The sequence below is a fragment of the Piliocolobus tephrosceles genome, chromosome 4 (genome assembly GCF_002776525.5).
Source record: "Piliocolobus tephrosceles isolate RC106 chromosome 4, ASM277652v3, whole genome shotgun sequence".
In the NCBI taxonomy this organism is placed as follows: domain Eukaryota; kingdom Metazoa; phylum Chordata; class Mammalia; order Primates; family Cercopithecidae; genus Piliocolobus; species Piliocolobus tephrosceles.
The window spans coordinates 33,808,580-33,832,397 of NC_045437.1; the positions used below are offsets into that span (position 1 = coordinate 33,808,580).

A 23,818-nucleotide genomic window follows, 5' to 3' on the forward strand; every position below is an offset into this window, starting at 1 on the left:
AGTAGCATTTCTATATGCCAATAGCAAAGCATCTGAATAAAATGAATCAAGTAATTCGATTTATAGTAGCCACACATAAAATAAAATACTTAAAGTTAACCAAATAAAAGATCTCTACAATGAAAACTGTAAAACATTGATTAAAGAAATTGGAAAGGACACACACAAAAATGGAAACATTCTTTAACAATACTGATTCTTCTAACCATGAACTTGGAAGAATGTCCATACTATCCAAGCAGTCTACAGATTCAATGCAATCCCTATAAAAATACCAATGACATTTTTCATAGAAAAAAAATCCTAAAGTTTATATGGACCCACAAAAGACCCAGAATAGCAAAGCTATCCTGAGCAAAAAGAGCAAAACTGGAAAAATCCCACTACCTGACTTCAAATTGTACTACAGAGCTATAGGAACTAAAACAGCATGATACTGGCATGAAAACAAATACACAGACCAATAGAACAGAATAGAGAACCCAGAAACAAATTCATACATCTACAGTAAACTCATTTTTGACAAAGGTGCCAAGAATGTACATTGGGAAAAGGACACACAGAAGAATGAAACTAGACCCCTATCTCTTGCCACATACAGAAATAAAAATGGATTAAAGATTTAAATCTAAGACCTCAAACTATGAAACTACTATAAGAAAACATTGAGGAAACTCTGTAGGACATTGGGTTGGGCAAAGATTTCTTGAGTAATACCCTACAAGCACAAACAACCAAAGCAAAAATGAACAAATGGGGATCATATCAAGATAAAAAGCTTCTGCACGGCAAAGGAAACAATCAGCAAAGAGATAACCCACAGAATAGGAGAAAATATTTGCAAGCTACCCATCTGACAAGGGATTAACAACCAGATATATAAGGAGCTCAAACAACTCTATAGGAAAATAATCCAATAATCTGATTTAAAAATGGGCAAAAGATACAGGTGCAGTGGCTCATACTTGTAATCCTAGCACTTTGGGAGGTCAAGGCGAGAGGATTGCTTTAGCCTAAGAGTTCAAGACCAGCGTGGGCAACATGGGAGCCCTCATCTCTATTGAAAATGAATGAATGAATGGGCAAAAGATCTGAATCGACATATCCCAAAAGACATACAAATGGCAAACAGGTATATGAAAAGATGCTGAACATCGTTGATCATTAGAGAAATACAGATCGAAATTACCATGAGCTAACTACCATGAGCTCTTTTGGATGTCAGCCATTTTAACTGGGGTGCAACAGTTAAAATGGCTGACATCCAAAAGACAGACAATAACAAATGTTGGCAAGGATGTGGGGAAAAGGGAACCCTCACACACTGTTGGTGAGAATGTAAATTAGTATAACCATTATGGAGAACAGTTTGGAGGTTCCTCAAAAAACTAAAAATAGAATTATCATATGATACAGCAATCCCACTGCTAGGTATATACCCAAAAGAATGGAAATTGCTGCATTGAAAAGATATCTGCACTCTCATGTTTATTGTAGCATTATTCTCAGTAGCCATTATTTGGAAGCAACCTAAGTGTCCATCATCAGATGAATGGATAAAGAAAATGTGGTACATATGCACAATGGAGTACTGTTCAACCATCAAAAAAAGAATGAGATCCTGTCATTTGCAACAACATGGATGGAACTGGAGGTCATTATGTTAACTGAACTAAGCCAGGCACAGAAAAACAAACTTTGCCTATTCCCACTTATTTGTGGGAGCTAGAAATTAAACTCATGGAGATAAGAGCAGAATGATGGTTACCACAGGTAGAGAAGGGTAGTGGGTTGGGGGAAAGTGGGGAGGTTAATGGGTACACAAATATGGTTAGATATTAATGGAATAAATAAGATCTTGTATTTGATAGCACCACAGAATGACTATAGTCAACAATAATTTATTATACATTTTAAGATAACTGAAAGAGTGTAATTGAGTTGTTGGTAACACAAAGAAAGGATAAATGCTTAAAGTGATGGATACCCCCATTTACCCTGATGTGATTATTCACATTGTATGCCTATATTAAAATATCTCGGCTGGCCACAGGGGCTAACACCTGTAATCCCAGCACTTTGGAAGGCTGAGGCAGATGGATCACTGGAGCCCAGGAGTTCAAGGCCAACCTGGACAACATGGCAAAAACCTGTCTCTACAAAAAAAATAGAAAAATTAGCTGGGCATGATAGTATGTATCTGTAGTCTCAACTATTCGGGAGACTGAGGTGGGAGGATTGCTTGAGCCAGGGAGATTGAGGCTGTGGTGAGCCAAGAGCACACCACTGCACTCCAGCCTAGGTGACAGAATGAGACCATTTCTAAAAAAAACCCCACCAAAACTCATGTGCCCCACAAATATATATACCCACTATGTACCCACAAAAATTAAAAACAAGTAAAAGAGCTGGGCGCAGTGGCTCATACCTGTAATCCCAGCACTTTGGGAAGCCAAGGTGGGAGGATCACTTGAGGTCAGAAGTTCGAGACCAGCCTGGCCAACATGGTGAAACCCCCATCTCTACTAAAAAATACAAAAATTAGCTGAGCATGGTGCCATAAACCCATAATACCAGCAGGAGCCTGAGGTGCGAGAATTGCATGAACCCAGGAGGCAGAAGTTGCCATGAGCCAAGATTGCACCACTGCACTCCAGCCTGGGCGACAGAATGAGACACTATCTCAAGAGACAACAATAACAACAACAAGGAAATCAGCATATCAAAGGTATGTCTGCACTTGGACTATTTACAATTCACAATAGCAAAGATATGGAGTCAACCCAAGTGTCAATCAATGGACCAATAGATAAAGAAAATGCAGTACCGTATACACAATGGAATACTATTTGGCCATAATAAGAATGAAATCCTGTCATTTGCAGCAACATAGATGGAACTGGGGGTCATTATGTTAAGTGAAATAAGATTGGCACAGAAAGATGCCACACGTTTTCACTAATATGTGGGAGCCAAAAAAAAAACCCAACAAAAACCTGATCTCAGCCGGGTACAGTGGCTCATGCCTGTAATCCCAAAACTTTGGGAGACTGAAGCGGGTGGATCTGGATCTTCTGAGGTCAGGAGCTCAAGACCAGCCTGACCAACATGGTGAAACCCCGTCTCTACTAAAAATACAAAACTAGCTGGGCATGGTGGTGCATGCCTGTAATCCCAGCTACTCAGGAGGCTGAGGCAGGAGAATCGCTTGAACCCGGGAGGCAGAGGTGGCAGTGAACTGAGATCGTGCCATTGCACTCTAGCCTGGGCAACAGAGCAAGACTCCATCTCAAAAAAACAAAACAAAACAAAACAAAAAAACCCTGATCTCATGAAGACAGAGAATAGAATGGTAGATATTAGAGCATGGGACGGGTGTGTAGTGTGGGTGCGGGGGGTGCAGATAAAGAGAGTAGAAACACATCATTAGATCTACAAATGAATAAACCACATTATTGGATAGACTAGGGTGACTATAGTTAGCAACAATATCTTTCCATTGCAAAGTATGTAGAAGAGAGGACTTTAAATGTTACCCACACATGGAAATGATAAATATTCAAGGTGAAGGATATCCCAAATGCTGACCTGAATTACAATCTATGCATGTAACAAATATTCACATGTACTCCATAATAAGTAAAATATTTTGTGTCAATTAAAATTTTTTAAACATATTTTTAAAAGGAAAAAATGACGGTGTGAAGTTTTTGACTTATTCTATGTTTAGAGCAGTGCTTCTCAAACTTGGATGTGTACACGGAACCAGCTGGGGATCTTGTAAAGGCAGCTTTTGAATCAGTAGGTTTGGAGTGGTGCTTGAGAGTCTGCATTTCTAATATGCTCCTGTTCCCCAGGCCACTCTTTGAGTTAGCCAAGATATAGGCTGTCAAAGTGTTATTTCAGCTACATCAGAATCTGGATAGTACCCTGGCAGGGCATGGTGGCTCATGCCTGTAATCCCAGCACTTTGGGAGGCTGAGATGGGAGGATTGCTAGAGTCCAGGAGTTCGAGAATCTGGTTAGTACCCTGCTATTCCAGGCAGTGACAAGCATCCTGGTCACTGGGCCTGAGTTAGGAAGTAGCTAAGAGGTTTTTATACTCTTCGCATCTCCACAGCTCCACTGCATTCTTGACCTATCTAAATGAAGAGGTAGGTGGGTTTGGTGGCTCACACCTGTAACCCCAGTTTGGGAGAATTGCTTGAGGCCGGGAGTTTGAGACCAGGCTGGGCAACAGAATGAGACCCTATTTCTGTAAATTTTTTTTTACAAAAAAGAGGAAAAAAGAAAACTCTCTTAATGGTATAAATATGTTGGCATATAGACTTTTGAATGACATTTCGTGTCTTTAAAACGAAAGCCCACACTTTTTAATTAGAAGTAAAAGCTTATGTAGAGACAAAGCTGAAGGATGTTTCTAATTTGTTTTGCATTCACTCTTTTATATTCCTTTAAGTGCAGATTTCAGCTGATACTTAACCAAAGGAACTACTTCAGAGGGCTCACTGAGAAAGATCCACACGTTTTACATCTGGACATTTTAGGTTGTAGTTAAAATTCTCATTTCTTGCAGGGCGCGGTGGCTCACGCCTGTAATCCCAGCACTTTGGGAGGCCGAGGCGGGTGGATCACAAGGTCAGGAGATAGAGACCATCCTGGCTAAGACGGTGAAACCCCATCTCTGCTAAAAATACAAAAAATTAGCCGGGCGCGTTGGCAGGCGCCTGTAGTCCCAGCTACTCGGGAGGCTGAGACAGGAGAATGGCGTGAACCTGGGAGGCGGAGCTTGCAGTGAGCTGAGATCACGCCACTGCACTCCAGCCTGGGTGATGAGCAAGACTCCATCTCAAAAAAAAAAAAAAAAAAAAATTCTCATTTCTTAAATTTTCCAGAAGATAATAAGTCTTGGCTAGGATGTGGAGAAACTGGAGCTCTCCTGAATTGCTGATAGAGATGTTAAATGGTACAGCAGCTTTAGAAAACAGGTTAGCAGTTCCTCAGAAAGTTCAATGTAGTTGCCATATGACTCAGCAATTCCACTCCTCGATATATACCCATTAGTACTGAAAAATGTGTCTACACTTGCTGAGACCAGCTTGGTCATGGAGACCCTAACCCAGCAGCGCTAGAGGAATTAAAGACACACACACAGAAATATAGAGTGTGGAGTGGGAAATCAGGGGTCTCACAGACTTCAGAGCTGAGAGCCTCAAACAGAGATTTGCCCACATATTTATTGACAGCAAGCCAGTCATAAGATTTACTAAAAGTATTCCTTACAGGAAGTAAAGGGATGGGCCAAAATAAAGGGATGGGTCTGGCTAGTTATCTGCAGCAGGAGCATGTCCTTAAGGCACAGATCGCTCATGCCATTGTTTGTGGTTTAGGAATGCCTTTAAGCGGTTTTCCACCCTGGGCGGGCCAGGTGTTCCTCACCCTCATTCCAGTAAACCCACAACCTTCAGCGTGGGTGTCATGGCCATCACAAACATGTCCCAGTGCTGCAGAGATTTTGTTTATGGCCAGATTTGGGGCCAGTTTATGGCCAGATTTGGGGGCCTGTTCCCAACATGGCCCCCCTTCTCTCTCTCTCTTTTTTTTTTTTCCCCAAGGCGATAAAAGCAAAGGCTTCTTTATCACAGTGAGCTGCTTCTTGCAGGAGCCAGGTTCTGCATCTGAAGACTATACAAATACAACACAGATTAAAAGCACAATCATCATTGAAATCACAGAGCTTCTACATGTTTTTATCCATTTTAATGGGTTACTAGCTGCTAATCTGTCTGCAGCTCCTTCAAGCACTCCAAGTTCCTGGCATTAAGGCCAGGTGTGCCCGGGATGCTTTAAATGTTTGTTCTTTTTGTTTTGCAATATCCAAAGACAAATTTGTACAGTGTCCTTCCAGATGCTTTTTTATTCTTTCTCAAAATTTGATCTTATTAAGAGCTATTAATAGTTTCCTCAAATCCTTATGTTTAGCTCCTACAGTGGGCCATATCTTTTGAGGTTGAGGTGCCACTATACCACCATGTTTCCACATAGTAGGAACTCTTGCCGTATTTCTTATCTTTCTACCATCTGACCATTTTGTTCAGATCAGCTGAACATAGTGTGGCCGTGGCATGCAGACTGAGAGGTGCAATTCAAGCTAAACATTCCCTTAGGGGACCAATCAATAATGATTCCATAGGAATCGTTGTGCAGCACCTCTGCCTGTTCTGCAATGCAGTCTTCCCAAACAAGTACATTCACTATTTCTGGCAAGGTCCAATTCCGTTTACAAATAGGTTTTTGAGGGCGGTATGCCTCAATTGTAGGAGCAGATTTATAATGGTAAATACTCAGATCAGAAAACATGTGTAACTGTGTCGTAGAGTGATTACATCCAGGCATTATTGCCGGCCAAGATTGATAAATATGCCCAATAAGTATAATTGTTCTCTGTGTCAGCCCTTGTTGAAGGAATACTCACGGCAATGGTGATCACTGCTATCATAGCTTCCATTCAGGTACTCACTGTGACTAGTTGTCCCGCTTTCCTCGGGTTTTCTTCTGCCATCTGTGACAGCTTCTTGATCTGTTCCCAAGTAGGTGGCTGTGTTTGATGGGTGTTGCTCGTGACAGTTGGGGTCCTCCTCAGCATCAGTCTTGACGTGGCTGCAACCTGGGGGTCCTTGGGATCCTCCCGGAATCTCTTCTTTGGCATCTGGCTCATGATAAGGTTTCAGGTGTCTTGATGGTATCCAAATTGGCTGCTGATTCTGGCCTGGAGAAACACAAGCATAACCTCTACCCCAAGTTATTATTTTACCTGTTTGCGAAGTTTTTGTTATCGAATTTCTCCTCCAAACCAGTTGTTCTGCTTCTGTCTTTGCAGCTGGTTTCTGTAGATGCTATTCAGCTGCTGATAACATCTGGCCGTTAGGCAGACTCAAAAAATTTAAAGTCAATAATGCAAGATTCAATTGCATATGGGGTGTTCTGTAGTCCCTGTTTCTCCCCTTTTGCTTTTGCAACTGCTGTTTCTGGGAGAGATTCATTCTTTCCACTATGGCTTGTCCTTGAGAATTACATGGGATACCAGTAATGTGTTTAGTATTCCATATAGAGAAAAATGTAGCTAGAGGTTGACTAGTGTAGCCTGGGGCATTATCTGTTTTAATAGAAGCTGGAATGCCTATTACCACAAAACACTGGAAAAGGTGACGTTTAACACAGGCAGAAGATTCTCCTGATTGGCATGTAGCCCAGACAAAGGAAGAAAAGGTGTGCACGCATACATGTACATAAGCTAGTCTCCCAAATGAGGGAAGATGTGTGACATCCATTTGCCAAAGAGAATTAGGTTCCAATCCTTGAGGATTAGCTCCTCCTGGAAAAGATGAGGAATGCACCCTTTGGCAAGTTAGGCATTGCTGGATAATAGCTTTAGCTTCTTTCAGCATTTGTAGTTAATTGTGTGGAATGCACCACGTATGAAGAATCAGAAATCATATTTATGGGCATATTAAAAGCAGTCAATACCTCAATTACAGCGACAAGCTCTGCTTTTTGAGCTGAAGTATAGGGTGTCTGAAAAACTCTACCTTTTGAGCCAGAATAAGAAGTTTTACCATTACTAGACCCATCTGTAAAGACATTTTCAGCACCTGCAATTGGTTTAAATTTAGTTATTCTAGGGAGGATCCAATTAGTTAATTTGAAAAATTGACACAATTTCGTTTTAGGAAAATGATTATTGAGAATACCCACAAAGTCAGCTAAATGGGTTTGCCAAGTAAGACTATTTATAAAAACTTGCTGTATTTGTGCCTTCGTGAGAGGGACAATAATTTTTCCAGGATCATATCCATGTAATTTAATAATCTGAGTTTTCCCATTTTCTATCATAGTAGCGATTTGATCCAAATAAGGAGTTAGAGTCTGTGAATTAGTATGTGGAAGAAAAAGCCACTCTACTAAATCCTTCTCATGGACAATAACACCAGTAGGTGAATGCTGAGTTGGAAAAATTAGCAAATCTAGGGTCTTCTCTGTATCTATTCTATTTATTTGAGCTTTACGGACTTGCTTTTCAATTAGCTGCAGCTCTGCCTGAGCTTCTTTTGTTAATTGCTGAGGGCTAGTGAGACTAGGATCTCCTCTAAGGATAGAAAATAGATTACTCATGGCATAGGTAGGAATGCCTACAGCAAGTCGTATCCAATTAATGTCCCCTAGTAATTTTTGAAAGTCATTTAATGTTTTCAATTGATTCCTACGTATGGCTACTTTCTGTGGCACAGTGGTAGTGTCATTTACTAAGGTCCCCATAGGTTGTATAACTGAATTAATGGCTCTTAAATCAGTTAACATTCTCCATTTACCTTATTTTTTCTTAATAACAAAGACTGGAGAATTTCAGGGGGAAAATGTTGGAGCTATGTGTCCTTTCTCTAATTGTTCATTAACGAAGTCCTCTACAGCCTCCAGTTTCTCTTTACTTCGTGGCCATTGTTCTATCCAAATTGGCTTATCTGTTAACCATTTTAAAGGTATAGGTTCTGGAGGCTTAAAAATGGCCACCATCAAAAATGATATCCTAAACCTTGGCGGGAACTTTGTCTTAACTACTTGAAGCAGTTCCTTCAAACCTTGCAATTTTTTTCCTAGTCCCATACCAGGGACATACCCCATTTCATGCATCACATGTTGACTTTGAGGGCTATATAATTGTTCTGGAATCAGAACTTGTTCTCCCCATTGTTGTAATAAATCTCTTCCCCATAAATTTATAGGTACAGAAGTTATAATTGGTTGAATAGTCCCAGGTTGTCCATCGGGCCCTTCACAGTGCAAAATATAACTACTTTGATATACTTCAGGGGCTTTCCCAACTCCAGCTATGTTAAATTGAGTGGGTTGAACTGACCACGTGGACAGCCAGTGCTGTAGAGAAATGATTGAAATGTCTGCTCCTGTATCTACCAAACCTTTAAATTTCTTTCCCTGAATAGTTATTTCACAGGTAGGATGTTTGTCAGTAATTCTGTTCACCCAATAAACTGCTTTGCCTTGTTTATTTGTGCTTCCAAATCCTCCTGTTCATTTAATTTCACTTTTCCCCATTTCCACATATGGCACAATCAGGAGCTGTGCTATGCGCTCTCCTGACTCTGCTTTCCGGGGAACAGAAGTAGATATAATAATTTGAGTTTCCCCATTGTAATCTGAGTCAATGACTCCTGTTTGCATTTGTACCCCTTTTAAATTTAAACTAGACCTTCCTAGAAGTAATCCTATCGTTCCCACTGGCAAGGGTCCATAGACTCCTGTTAGGACCTTTTGCAGGTGATCCCCAGGCAGAAGGCTCACAACTTTTATGCAGCATAAATCTACTGTGGCACTACTGGCTGTGGCGGGGGACAGACATTGTACAGGGGTGAGGGAGTGGCCTGAACCAGAAATATCCCGGTTTGGAATGGGGTCTGGGATGGGCCCCTCAGGGCGTTTCCCAAATTTAAAAGGAAATGGCTCGGCAGGGCGTGGTGGCTCAAGCCTGTAATCCCAGCACTTTGGGAGGCCGAGACGGGCAGATCACGAGGTCAGGAGATCAAGACCATCCTGGCTAACACGGTGAAACCCCGTCTCTACTAAAAAATACAAAAATCTAGCCAGGCAAGGTGGCAGGTGCTATAGTCCCAGCTACTCAGGAGGCTGAGGCAGGAGAATGGTGTAAACTCGGGAGGCGGAGCTTGCAGTCAGCTGAGATCCAGCCACTGCACTCCAGCCTGGGTGACAGAGCGAGACTCCATCCCCCCCCCCCAAAAAAAAGGAAATGGCTCAAATGTAGCTACAATATTTCCCTGTTGATCTGGGGGGTGTACGCTAACGGAACTGCCAGGCCTCTAAACTACCCTCTCATCTAGCTTGCTGAATTCCTGCCTGAGTAGAACTGAGAGCGGTCACTCGAGGCGCTGCTCAAACAGTCACCGGGGCAACTACTTTTTGCCCAATGTCCTCTGGAAATGAAAGATCTGGAGGGTCAGGCCACTCTTTTTCTTCAGAATAAGGAGGGGGTGCAGAAGGGTAGGGATGTACCTCTTCCTCCTCTGCCACTTTAGCTTTAGCTGGCAAACAAACCTTTTCTGTTACTTCATTATACTCTCCTTCCTCCTCATCATTAATGTGAAAAGGTTCCAAGGTGGAACGAACCAGAGCCCACACTTGTCCAATTGTTACCCTGATGCTTCCAAGCTCCCCTTCTTACTCACTACAGGGATTGCTTAAAAGAGTACTTGGGTGTCCTCCAGCTTAGCTCTACGTTTTCCAACTGTCGCCACAGCGACCCTTCAACCTGGGTTCGAGCCTCCACGTTGGGCACCACTTGCTGAGACCAGCTCGGTCGTGGAGACCATAACCCAGCAGTACTAGAGGAATCAAAGACACACACACAGAAGTATAGAGTGTGGAGTGGGAAATCAGTGGTCTCACAGCCTTCAGAGCCGAAAGCCTCAAACAGAGATTTACCCACATATTTATTGACAGCAAGCCAGTCACAGGATTTGCTACAAGTATTCCTTATGGGAAGTAAAGGGATGGGCTGAAATAAAGGGATGGGTCTGGCTAGTTATCTGCAGCAGGAGCATGTCCTTAAGGCACATATGGCTCATGCCATTTGTTCAGGAACATCTTTAAGCAGTTTTCCACCCTGGGTGGGCCAGGTGTTCCTTGCCCTCATTCTGGTAAACCCACAACCTTCAGCATGGGCGTCATGGCCATCATGAACATGTCACAGTGCTGCAGAGATTTTGTTTATGGCCAGTTTTGGAGCCAGTTTATGGCCAAATTTGGGGGCCTGTTCCCAACGGCCATATGACTCAGCAATTCCGCTCCTCAGTATGTACTCATTAGTATTGAAAAATGTGTATACACAACCACTCGTACATGAATGTTGGGGCAGTGATAATAATCCCCAGTAAAAACAACTGAAATGTCCAACAGATAATGAATAGATAAACAAAATGTGGCATATCCATACAATGAAATATTATTAAGGAAGGAATGAAGTACTAATGCATACTGCAACATGGATGAACCTTGAAAACATGCTAAATGAGAGAAACCAGACACAAAGGACCATGTATTATACGATCCCATCTTTAAAAGGAAATGTCCAGAATAGGCAAATCCATAGAAACTGCAAGTAGATTTGTGGTTTCCTGGGAGTTTGGAAAGTAGGGAAATGGGGAGTGACTGCTAATGGATAAAGGGATTTTTTTTGGGAGGAGATGATGCAAATGTTCTAGAATTAGATAATGATGTTGGTTGCCAGCTTTGTGAATATACTAAAAGCAACTTAATTGTGCATTTTTAAAATGGTGATTTTTGTGGTATGTGGATTATAACTCAATATAAAGATTAAATTCTCTTTTTATTTTGTTTTTTGGTCTTTGTTTAATTTGTTTTTATAGAATTATGTTTTTAGTATATACATTGCCTTTAATGGTTTATTACAGAGTTTCTTAACCTGGGTACTACTGTTTTTTTTTTTTTTTCTAGACAGGGTCTCACTGTCACCCAGGCTAGAGTGCAGTGGTGGCGTGATCACAGCTTACTATAGCTTCTACCTCCCAGGCTCAAGCTATCCTCCCGCCTTAGCCTCCCGAGTAGTTGGGACTACAAGCATGTGCTACCACACCTGGCTAATGTTTTTAATTTTTTTTTTGTAAAGACAGGATTTGGCCATGTTGTTCAGGCTGGTCTTGAACTCCTGGGCTCAAGCAATCTGCCACCCTCCGCCTCCCAAAGTGCTGGGATTGCAGGTGTGAACCACCACACTCAGCCCACTACTGATATTTTGGTCTGGATAGATAATTTGTAGTTGTGGGGACCTATCTCTACATTGTAGAGATGGTCAGCAGCATCTCTGGCCTCTGCAGATTAGATGCCATTAGAATCTCCCTCCTCTCCCTCTTCCCTAGTCCATAATAAAAAATGTCTCCAGACATTGCCAAATATTACAAGGACAGGGGTGCATTGCACCCCCAGTTGAAACCATTGGTTCTCTTTAGTCTTCCTGCTAAAAGTCAAGCTCCATAAAGGCAGGAACTTTGTTTTATTCATTATTGTTTCCTTAGAACCATGTCTCACAAATAGATACCCTGATGTTATAGTAAATATATGAATGAATACTTTTAGCTATAGAAGTAGCAGTACCTGTAAAAATATACAACTATACAAATACCAAAATGATACGATACTTGAGTTAATTCCAATGCCTTAGAATTAACATTGTTAAGAATACCATGTTTGGCTGGGCATGGTGGCTCACGCCTGTAATCCCAGCACTTTGGGAGGCCGAGGCAAGTGGATCACTTGAGGTCAGGAGTTCAAGACCAGCCTGGCCAAAATGGTGAAACCCCATCTCTGCCAAAACACAAAAATTAGTCAGGCATGGTGGTGCACACTTGTAATCCTGGCTGCTAGGGAGGCTTAGGCACAAGAATCACTTAAACTGGGGAAATGAAAGTTCAGTGAGCCAAGACTGAGTCACTGCACTCTAGCCTGGGCAACAGAGCGAGACTCCATCTCAAAACAGAAACAAAAACAAAAAACACTATGTTTAAAGAGGACAGGTAAGTTTTATCAACTTATTGCCCTCGCCCCCTACCCCATCCTAATCTGTGAGTTCTCTTTATTTAGAGAGAGTTGCCAGCTATCTAGGACACAGGCCATCAGAGGGCACCAGTCATGCTCTTAATGAGTCATGTGCTGGCCTTGGGCACCATCTGCTTCCTAAGCCTGAGATGACCCCACAGATGACTGCCTGCCATCTAGATACAGCACCCCAGCCTGTGAGGATGCTGACATTTATCAGTCACCGCATACATGAGAAGGGAAATCTACTCACCGTCATCTACATATCAGGTTCTGCCACTGGCTGGTCATGTTTTTCTACCCAAAAGAACCTAACTTTCCACTTGAGTATCTTATTCAAAGTTTGCTGTGCTTCTGGTTCACATTCCGAGGCTAAATGTTAATGACTTGCTGCTGCCAAACCCTGCTTTGGGGATGATCACTTCTGTGAGAGGTGCCAGAACGTCAGCTTCTCAAGTGTGGGCGTTAGACAAGGCTTGTCTTGGATGGTTTATTGTGGTTTGCTACTTGTCTACGACTTTGTTCCCAAGTTTCCATTCAATGGAAACACACATAGCTTTTGCCCCTCCTTTCCCCTCTCTTCCTTTTTTAAGCAGTGGTGGTTCTGATTTAACTTTTGCTACTGTGTCCTTTGTGAACATTGAAACAATTCCTTTTATCAAGCAACATGTCACAGACTCTGTGCCGTGCTTTGTGTTGGTGAGGATACAATAATTGGAGGCATGTTTTGAGTGTTTATTTCCCACTTCACACTTTACAAAGTGCTTTTGTACGTAATTCCTGTATTCCTCATAACCCATTTTACTGATGTGGAAATGGAGATAGAGCCTAATAAGTAAGGAAGCATAGATTCAAACCCAGATAGTCTGAGTCCTTAAGGTTACCAGCACTACCTCCCTAATATCCTGCTTCTTGTTATACTTTATCATCTGACTAGATGTTTTTGTCCCTCTTCTAAGCTTTGATAAAGCTATAAGGTTGGAAGCTTTAATTTTTCAAAATCACAGACATTAGGAATAAGAACCAGAGTCCCTGAAGTTAAAACGTTAAGATGATTTGATATCCAAATTAGATACAGAAAAGAAGTTAGTAGTGTGGTTTTCCCACCCTGTTCTTCTGTACATTGGTGTTTATTCCACTCCTGATTAATAACTGCTTCTAGGCATAGGGTTGGAGAATGAGACAAAAAGGAGGCAAGGGTCCTATTTCTAGGAGCTTCCTTTCTCTCTGAGGGGAATAAACTAAGTGAGGCTGCTCTTTCAGTTGGTTGTTCAAGTGTAAGATACCCAGATTGAATATATAAGTGCTTTCATAATATACAGGAGATGGGTTGGTAGGGAATTGCCAACAGTCATTTCGTTGTCTGATTTGTGCCTATTTCTTCTGCATTTGCACACTTTTCATACAAACAGGACAAAGCTGACCATTGTGGTTTTCTTTTATGTGATAACTCATTGAGCAAACTCTTTCAGGTTATAGATGCTACATTCCAAGTTAAGTAGTAAAATGATTTTCTGACTAAAATTATGGCAATGATTCATTACTGTATTATATAAAAAGATATTTTAAGGAGTTAGAGCAAGCAGTAGAGATCAAAATGACTTTCTTGATAGTTATTCTTTCTTATTTTGCATTTTTTCTTAAACCTAGCCTGTACATTTTTAATAGTAGAATATGGTACAAGGTATTATATATATATAACATGTATAGTGTGTATATGGGTGTGTGTGTATATATATGTAGTATATAGTATAGAATATTTAGTAAATTTTATTTTACTTCTAACTCATTACTGAAGAACCCTCGTTATTACACAGGATATGCCCACAGAACTTACTGAGAATTTCCCAATTGTAGACCACAATTCTAGCATGTACTTCAATGAGTAATATGTCAGTGACTCTGATAAAATTAAGCAATTCCGTTAGAGTCTGCATCAAGTAGAATGAATGAAACCTTAGCATGATGGGAAGGTTCAGGAGCTGATACATTTTTGTATTTTCTGAGAGTCTTAATTACATTTTACAAATTACATGGGTGGTTGAGCTGGTAAGAAGTATGTGAATTTTGATGGCTTTTTAAGTTTGTTTTTGTAGCAGTTGTTTGTATCCATGTGTGTTGGTGCCCATATGTATTGTTTGGGGTTTGGTTATTCTCTCAAAACCAAGTTTACCATAAAAAGTTTGAATTTTAGTATTTCTTTATTGAGTAGTGGGACGTTCCAGACTGTGTGCTGGCTTTTACTAAAGTCATTTGTTTTTCTTACCCGTGGAGAGGTATATTCTTGAACCCTTTAAACAGGTCTCTACTTTTGGCCTAAGACCACATTCGAAAACTTTTTTGAAGTCACTTATTATATGCCATATAATTAAAAAGTTACATGGTATATTCTCTCATTACATTTTAGCCACAATGCCCATATATTAAATAAGCAAACAAACTATATGTGGCAATTAAAACTTAAAAAGGATAGCCTGAATTGGCTCTTAGAAATGTTTAATCAGATAATATCCACTAGAACTTAACAGTTCATCCTGTGGATCATCACACACAAAATACCCAACCCTGCTGTAATTCAGAGTTCTAGCAGGAATAGGTAGCATCAAATAGGATAATTGATGAGAGCTTAAGAAAGGAACTATTTACAAATATGTGGCCAGGTTAAGGGAAACCAGTAAGGTTGGGAATGCTGCCCAGGATTCTAGCAACAGTGAGAATCTATTTCTACTCTTGACATGAAGGGGTAAGGAGGGAGAGCGGCAGCTGTGGCTTTGGGAGAGCCAGCCTGGCAGAGCTGTGGCCTTCATAGAGGAAGGCCGCCACTGTCGAGGTGTGGCCAGGGAAGGAGGGGAGGAGATGATGCCCTGAACCCTATTGTCATTCTCACTGGGCAAGCCCAGCCAGGAGCCAAAACACAGGGCAGCCCATTGGATACAGTTCATTAGGGGACTGCCTCTGGGCAGAGGGCAGACCTGGAGAGGCAGAGAGAGCACACAGCATTAGTGACTATCTCCCCAAGAGCAGACTCACAGACTGTTTCCTGGCTTTGTTTCCATTTCCCAGAAGTGCATACCCAGTGAGAGGAATGATGACACACAGTGGACCTCCTTGTCTGGGTAAATGGATCATACACTTCTAGCTAAAATGATCAGTTTTTCCCTTTCCTGCTTTTCAAGATCATTCCTATGCCTGTGTGTTTTAGAAAGCAGAGCAGAAGCTTTTGTGTGACATCAGAACACAGCAAACACCTGGATGTTAGAGTTTTCTTGCAGAAACACCTTGAAATAATGTTTAACTGAATTCCATGAACTAGCAATGGTTTTACTAGCAAAAAATATGGTATTAGATGCATGCAGTGTAAAATCAAAGCCAAGACTATCCTTACAGAATGAGCTATTTCTAGTTATTTATATTTGTTTGTACTTTGTCCGTTTTATCTGTAAAAGCAGTTAAGTGATGCAGCTTTAGGTAAAATACATGAAGGGAAAATAATGAATTTGGAAAATTCTGTCATTCTATTTTCTCAGCAGGACACAAGCATTCTGCAGGATAATGGTTGGAAAGTCCCCAGAATAGAGAAAAAAAGTCACTTACTGATCTAAACTCTCAATGGGAGAGGCAGGACAAAATAAAATCTCTCACTATCACACACAATTTATTAAAGCATATGCAATGAAGCTTTACCTAACTGGATCCTTCAATAAAATGTGTTTCAGCCATCAAATATGTCAATTCAGGTTGATATCAAGGATTTTCTTTTAAAAAGCTGTGTCTAAGAAAATTCTGTTCTGGGAATGGAAATTGAGCACAGCTTCCTAACACCTCACTTCTGCCTTGTGTTGATTGGGGGCCTTCCAAGTGATGATCCTGAAACTCTGCATTTCCCAGATCATTTGTAGAATATCGTATCACGTTCGCCAGACTGCATTTACCAATGTACAGGAGTAGCCTACAATAATGTTTCACTGGCAGATGGTCTGCAGTTCTAACCACCCATAAATAGACTATGTAATGCAGAGGTAATCTAAGAAGCCTCAGAGTAGAAAAAATTAAAAATATCACATGGGGAAGGGGTTAGTAACTAAAAGGGGCACATGGGGAACTTCTGGGGTGCTAGCAGGAGGGTTTTGGGGTCTCTGACCACATTGTTTCTTGATTCGTATGAAGGAAAAATATTTCATTTGTGAAAATTTAGCAAGTGATACAATTATATGTGTAGCTTTCTTTACATGTTATATTTCAATCAAAAGTTAAATATAGATACATATAATTGATTGATTGGGGTGTGTGTATATGTACATGTGCAGTAGACACTTCCTGGTATGTTTATCTTTAGAATGGGATATGGCTACTCTCTTATTTAGATACTTTTGATTTAGTTTTTAGGAGATGGCATAGTGAACAGCTTACAAACAAACACAAAGAGATTAAGAAGCTAAACATTAATCAATTTTAGGGCTTAGTAATCCAGGGGCATTTCAATTAGTATCCCTAAACATACAATTCAATAATTGAAGAGCTCCATATTCCCAAGAGCAATTAATTATGTTACATGTACTATTATTAAGGCTGGGAAACTTTTAGAAACCTTCCACCAAGGTTAATAATAACCTTACTGCTTAAAGGTGAACTTATTATAAAATGAAGCTATCCTGACAGTGTTGAGAAGTGGAGTAATTTATTGCACTCCCAATATAGTTTAGTTAAGCTATATTGAATCAGGAATTCCATTTAAACAAGTCACTATGGCCAGGCGTGGTGGCTCATGCCTGTAATCCCAGCACTTTGGGAGACTGAGGTGGGTGGATCACCTGAGGTCAGGAGTTTGAGACCAGCCTGGCTAACATGGTGAAACCCCATCTCTACTAAAAATACAAAAATCAACTTGGTGTGGTAGCACACGCGCGTAATCCCAGCTGTTCGGGAGGCTGAGGGAGGAGAATCACTTGAACCTGGGAGGCGGAGTTTGCAGTGAGCCAAGATTGTGCCACTGCACTCCAGCCTAGGCAACAGAATGAGACTCCATCTCAAACAATATTAAAAAATGAAAAGTCACTACATTCCCAAATTATTGCATGAAAAGTTTTACTGTAATGTGAAATCACTTATAAAATAAATTGTGACTGTAAATAGATATTACACATAGATTGCTGCACAAATACAGAAGTAGTTCCAGTGAGTAGAGCCAGGTAAGCTAAAATAATTAAACATTAGAGCCAAAGGAACCATTAGAAATTATTTGACTTGATCCCCAGCCTTTAAAATGGAGGAAATTTAGGCACAGAGAGGTTAAAATGACTTCCCAAAACACACAGATCATTATGTTATGGCTGATTTGCAATGAGTACTGAAGTATTCCTATTTGTTGATATGTCCCCCTCACTCAGCCAAGTTACTAAGAGAAGCAGTCTGGAATCAGACCAGCTTGGGTTTAAACATCAGCTATTGGACTTTCCAGTTGAATGTTATCCTGGATTTCAATGACATATCCTACCCAGTGAGAAAATATTATCTGGACATTAATTCAGAGGTGCAGACACTAAGAGACTTCATGAGAGGTATCCTGAGGTCACATCCCTAAAAGAGGACTGAGGCAGGAGAAGAACTAGAAGGCTCATTAACCTCTCTGAAGGATGGAAACTGAGAGAAGGGAAACTTGCCCAAATTTTGCAGCCATCTTGGCCTCTGGGCCTGACCACCCAGTGGAATTGTGATTTGCTTCTTTCTGCATGCAAAAGTGCCCTTCATCCCAGGATATGCAGGGATGATTGATTTGGCATTTGGATATTATCCCTTCCTCTAATGCCCAGTCTAAACATGCTGATCATGGTTCGTGCTCCCAAGTTTCATTGAGTTCTGGAGTCTTAATGGTGGGCTTTCTCTAATGCTGTTTGCACTAGAGTGTAGACACCTGCCATCTAATGAAGAAAGTAATAGAACTCACCTTTAAAGAGCTGTCATAGGAATGAAAAACAATGCCTTAAAAGTATGTAGTCAGATGCTTGGCCCACATTAGACACTTATCAAATATTGCATGCAACTATTGTTACTCAGATACAACACAACAGTGGGCATTGAGTTGTCCAAGAACCTTGGCCACTCTTTAACTTAGATAAGATTTTCTTTTTAGAGCATATCACTTTAAAATGGTGAAATAGCTCTGGTGAAAACACTAGACAATAGGAAAACATTGATAAAGATATTACTTAGAAATTCAATCTAGTTGGGACTTTCTGATTTGTTTCATCAAGAGATAAATATATGGCTGAATCTTACTTTTTTCAAGCCTGGTCTTTGGGGCTGGAAGATCAAACTCCTGCTCCATCACTTAACTACAGCTGTCAATGAGAAAATTCTCAGACCATCCTGAGCCTCTGTTTCCTCCTCTTCAAAATGAGATTGATAATAATGCGTAGTCAGTGGGTGTTTGTGGAGCTCAAGGAAGAGAAATTGTACATGAAATGGCAGGGGAAAAAATTGGTTGGAGATGAACATTAAAAAGTAGAAATCTCAAGGAGATTGTGTTTACTTCTTTCCAGTTTCCATCTTGCTGCTGCAAAAGGACACGTGGAATGCCTCAGGGTCATGGTTACACATGGTGTGGATGTGACAGCCCAAGATACTACCGGTATGTGGTTTTTAATCTCTTAAGTCAGCAGGCCAGCACTAGATTAGGTATCAAAAGGTGATACATATTCATTATGGAAAATTTAAGGCCAGGTGTGGTAACTCACCCTGTAATTACAGCACTCTGGGAGGCTGAGGTGGGTGGATCACTTGAGGCCAGGAGTTCGAGGCCAAATTGGCCAACATGGTGAAACCCCATCTCTACTAAAAATACAAAAATATGTAGCCAGGCATGGTGGCATGCACCTGTAATTCTGGCTACTCAGGAGGCTGAGGCACGAGAATCGCTGGAATCCTGGAGGCTGAGGTTGCAGTGAGCCGAGATTGTGCCACTGCACTCCAGCCTGGGCAACAGAACAAGACTGTCTCCAAAAAAAAAAAAGAAAGAAAAAATTAGAGTCTACAGATAAAATTTAGAGTCCAAAAGAAGAAAAGAGAATCACCTCCAATAACTGGACTCTGACATGATTTCATTATGTAGCCTACTTCTGTGTTTTCATCTTTCATGTGGTTAGTCAACTAGAGACTGTATGCTTCTTATCCTTATTTTTTATATTATTTTCTAAGATTATATGTACAGACCAAGGAATAGTCCCTAATTTTTGTTTTTATGAATCATAGTGTGAGGTGATGAGTGAGTTACTCAGGAGCTCATTTCATCAACTGAGATAGGCTCTGTAGATGGAAGCCTTGATCTTCATCTGACCAGCTGCCCACGATTCTCACCCCTTTCTGTACTTCAGGGCATGCAGTTCACCTGGGAACTTGAAGGAAGGGAAAAGAGAAGAATAAACAGTACACACACACACACACACACACACACACGCACGCACAAATATATATACCTACACTTTACCCTCTGAGATTCAGATTCCATTGTCTGGATGTTGCCAGTCAACTGGTATTTTTTTTTAAAAGCTCCCTGGGTGATTCTAATGTGAAGCCAGTGTTGACAAATGATGAACAAGGCAAATGGAGACAAAAGGTAGCAGTCTTATCGTCCTATAAGAAGGAACCCCTGGCGTGTCCAGCCTGAGATTCTGCCCCTGCTGGCCACCCCAAAGGACCAAAGTAACCGCTGATGGCTTTTCATTTTTCTATTGTACTCGAGAATTTTTGGCTTCTAATAGGTTTTTATTAGTGTTTACTGGGATACAAAATCAACCTAACTCCATTGCCTTTATCAAGGGTTTTCATGAATCTGTAATGGGTCTCTCTCTTTTCTCCCACTGCCAAAATTGGCCTCTTCAGACTAGTCATCTTGGGGGATCAGCCAGGTATTGCAGGAATGCTATTATTACTCAAAATATGGTTGGGAACAGGTTTAGAATTGTTTTCATTGTGTGAGGACTTAAAAAAAAGAATCTCAGTGGTTGGAAATCTTTATCCTTTGAGAATAGGGGTGTTTTTTTAGGGCAAATCTAAGAGCCCTAAAAAAATTTGATGTCAAGTCAGGTAAATAATGTGTCAAACTGGTAAAACCGTTTTTGGTCAAAAATAGGGAGTGATTGAAATAACAGAATGATTTTTCTGAGCAGTTCCACAGAAAGTTCCAAAAATATTTTAAGAAATGGCAACACCAATATAGGGGGATAAGTGGTTTCCTTAAGTGACTGCCTTGAGGGAAATACTAATTTATGTTGTTCCAATTAAAGTCATCTTTAATCTCAAGACTCAATTGTTGTGTTTGTTTTTAAAGTTCATTGTCATTGCTCTTAAAGTTATGCCATAAAACCACATGGTACAGTATGATTTGCTAAAATACCCCTAATGAGATGTATGTCCTCTTAAGTAGGGGAAGTTTCCCTCTAAGAAACCCATAATCTGAAAGCATTAGCTCAAGAGTGAATAAACTGGTGTTGTCACATAGTTTTGTTTCATTGTACTTGATGTTAAGAAATAGATTAGACAGGACTGTAGTTATTTTCAGCATAACCAAAATCTTCCCTCACCTCTTTTTATTGTAGGGAAAAATGTTTTTTTGTTTTGTTTTGGTTTGTGTGTGTGTGTGTGTGTGTGTGTGTTTTGTTTTGAGATGGAGTCTGGCTCTGTTGCCAAGGTTGGAGTACACTGGCACGATCTCTGCTCCCTGCAACTTCTGCATCCCAGGTTCAAGTGACTCTCCTGCCTCAGCCTCCTGAGTAGCTGGGATTACAGGCGCCTACCACCATGCCTGGCTAATTTTTGTGTTTTTAGTAGAGATGGGGTTTCACCGTCTTGGCCAGGCTGGTCCTGAACTCCTGACCTCAGGTGATCCACCCACCTCGGCCTCCCAACGTGCTGGGATTATAGGCATGAGCCACCATGCCCAGCCAGAATAAGTTATTTTTAATACATGCTCATTGTAGAAAAGTTAAGAAATATAGTAAACTATAAAGAAGATAACTCAAGTTCCTACTCCTATCAGACAGAAAAAAAAAAAAAATTTCTATTTTGTTGTATTTCCTTCCAGATTTTCCCAATACATTTTTACATGCCTGAGATCATATTATACAATAAATTCTATATCCTGCATTTTAATTTAATAAATATCCCACCAGTTTCATTTCCCACATTAAAGGCTCTTAAGAAGCATAGTTCATTGTGGCCTCATAACACCCTGTGGGTAAAGGTCGTATTTATCACCAGAGCCCTAACCAGTTCCTGAGAGGCTGGTACAGTGCTGGGCAGGAAGACCTGGATGCCCCAGGGCAGTGCCCACTTCCTGCAGACTAAGATGGAACCACTCTCTAAGAAGCAACACTGGATGGAGTGCTGCAGACACAGCCTGGATATTTCCCGGGATTGGCCAGTGGGAACCAATTGAAATTGGTGGAATCCACAGCATTTTAGGGTCGCAGGACATTGTCCAGACATTCCATGGGTTGAAGATGTCTCAGAGCTTCCGTCACTTCCTTCTCCCCTGACATTTTTAGCCATGATGCCAGCACTTCGCTCCTTGGGCTTCATTGTTTTACTTTGCTCTGAATGAGGTACCAGCTTCTTCCCATGATTTCTTGAAAGCATGCAAAGAGAACACAGGAACAAAAGAAGAAGAACACTGCGTGGAAAAAAGTGCATCTAGAAAAACACTTCTCATTTTTTTTTCTGTCCCAATAAACAGGTTAAATTGTAATGGCTTTTGTTGCCCATGCCTGTGTCTTACCTGTTGGCTATAATACCCACCTGCTCACGCTCCCTCTCAAGAAAGCATATCTGAATACAAGGGAAGGATGAGGTTGCATTAGTAACAGTGCTTAGTGGTCATCACTAGTCCTAAACATGTGTTGTGGTGGTTAAGGGATGAATTAAATGGCTTAACTTTTACAGGTACTGTCTTTTCACTGAATCTACCTTAAGTTTTGCCACTTTATTACTGAGATGCAGTCACCTTCAATCTCAAGACCCAGTGAGAACTGGTACAAAGATCTGTTACCATAAATCCTGCCCTGTAGAATTTTTGAAAAAAACAAAACACACACACACACACACACAACTATCTTTCAAAATCTATTACACTGGCTCTTTTTATTCTTTTTATCCGTGATTAATGTCTTCAGGATGGTCAAATTGGTATAATTTCCTACTTTTTAAACTTTTGACTGAATTTAAGCTATAGAAACAAGAATCTGTTAGCATTTTTAAAAGCTGTTTTTCTACATGAAATGCTTGGAAATCTGAGGATTTTTATGGATGCTTTACAAGCAATTTTAAGAGCAAAACGCTGTCAGAATATAAGGCCTTGGATGTGGTTCTGGTGCAACATCGACAGTCGTGTCATTTTAGATAGCCTTGGAGGTTTGAGGCTTAAGTGAGATGGTTGGTGTGGGCATCTTGGCAGCGTCAGGCTAACATAAGTGCTCACTGCATTTCCCTACTATATTATCATGATTATTGCTACTCCAGCCAGATCATCTTTATTATCTTGTATACATTGGGCTTTTGAAAGGTTTTACATCTTTTTTTTTTTTTTTTAAGGTTTTCAGTGACCACACCTACAAATCAAAAAAGAAAATCCAAAGGAAAGACTCCAGAACATGACTTAGGTTTTTGATTTTTGGGTTTTCCCCAAATTCCCTTTTTTGTTTTGTTTTGTTTTGTTTTGTTTTGAGATGGAGTCTTGCTCTGTTGCCTAGACTGGAGTGCAATGGCTTAAGCTCGGCTCACTGCAACCTCTGCCTTCCAGGTTCAACTGATTCTTCTGCCTCAGCCTCCCAAGTAGCTGGGATTACAGGTGTGTGTCACCACACCTAATTTTTTGTATTTTTAGTAGAGACGGGGTTTCACGTGTTGGCCAAGCTGATCTCAAACTCCTAACCTTAAGTGATCTGCCCACCTTGGCCTCCCAAAGTTCTAGGATTTCAGGTGTGAGTCACCACGCACGGCCTCCTCCCATTCCTTAATTGCTAGTTTGCCAACTAGCCCATAGGCATTATAGTGACCAGATGGGAAAATCAGCTCTCAGGTTCACTGGACCATCTCTGAACTAGACTCACATTATTTGTCTGGCATTTTTCATTGCTTGTTGCTCTTGTTCTTCATTGCAGTAAGAATAGGCAATTATATCTGT

General features: G+C 40.8%; 1 protein-coding gene across 3 annotated transcripts in view; it reads left to right on the forward strand.

The window, feature by feature from the left end:
• The window catches only part of RAI14 (retinoic acid induced 14), a 172,838-nt gene that overhangs the window by 114,882 nt on the left and 34,138 nt on the right, over nucleotides 1-23,818 (forward strand). For all 3 annotated transcript variants that reach the window (XM_023216537.2, XM_023216539.2, XM_023216538.2), the window contains one exon: nucleotides 19,182-19,270. In XM_023216537.2, the coding sequence (XP_023072305.1) occupies nucleotides 19,182-19,270 (89 nt within the window). The remainder of the gene's footprint in view (nucleotides 1-19,181; nucleotides 19,271-23,818) is intronic.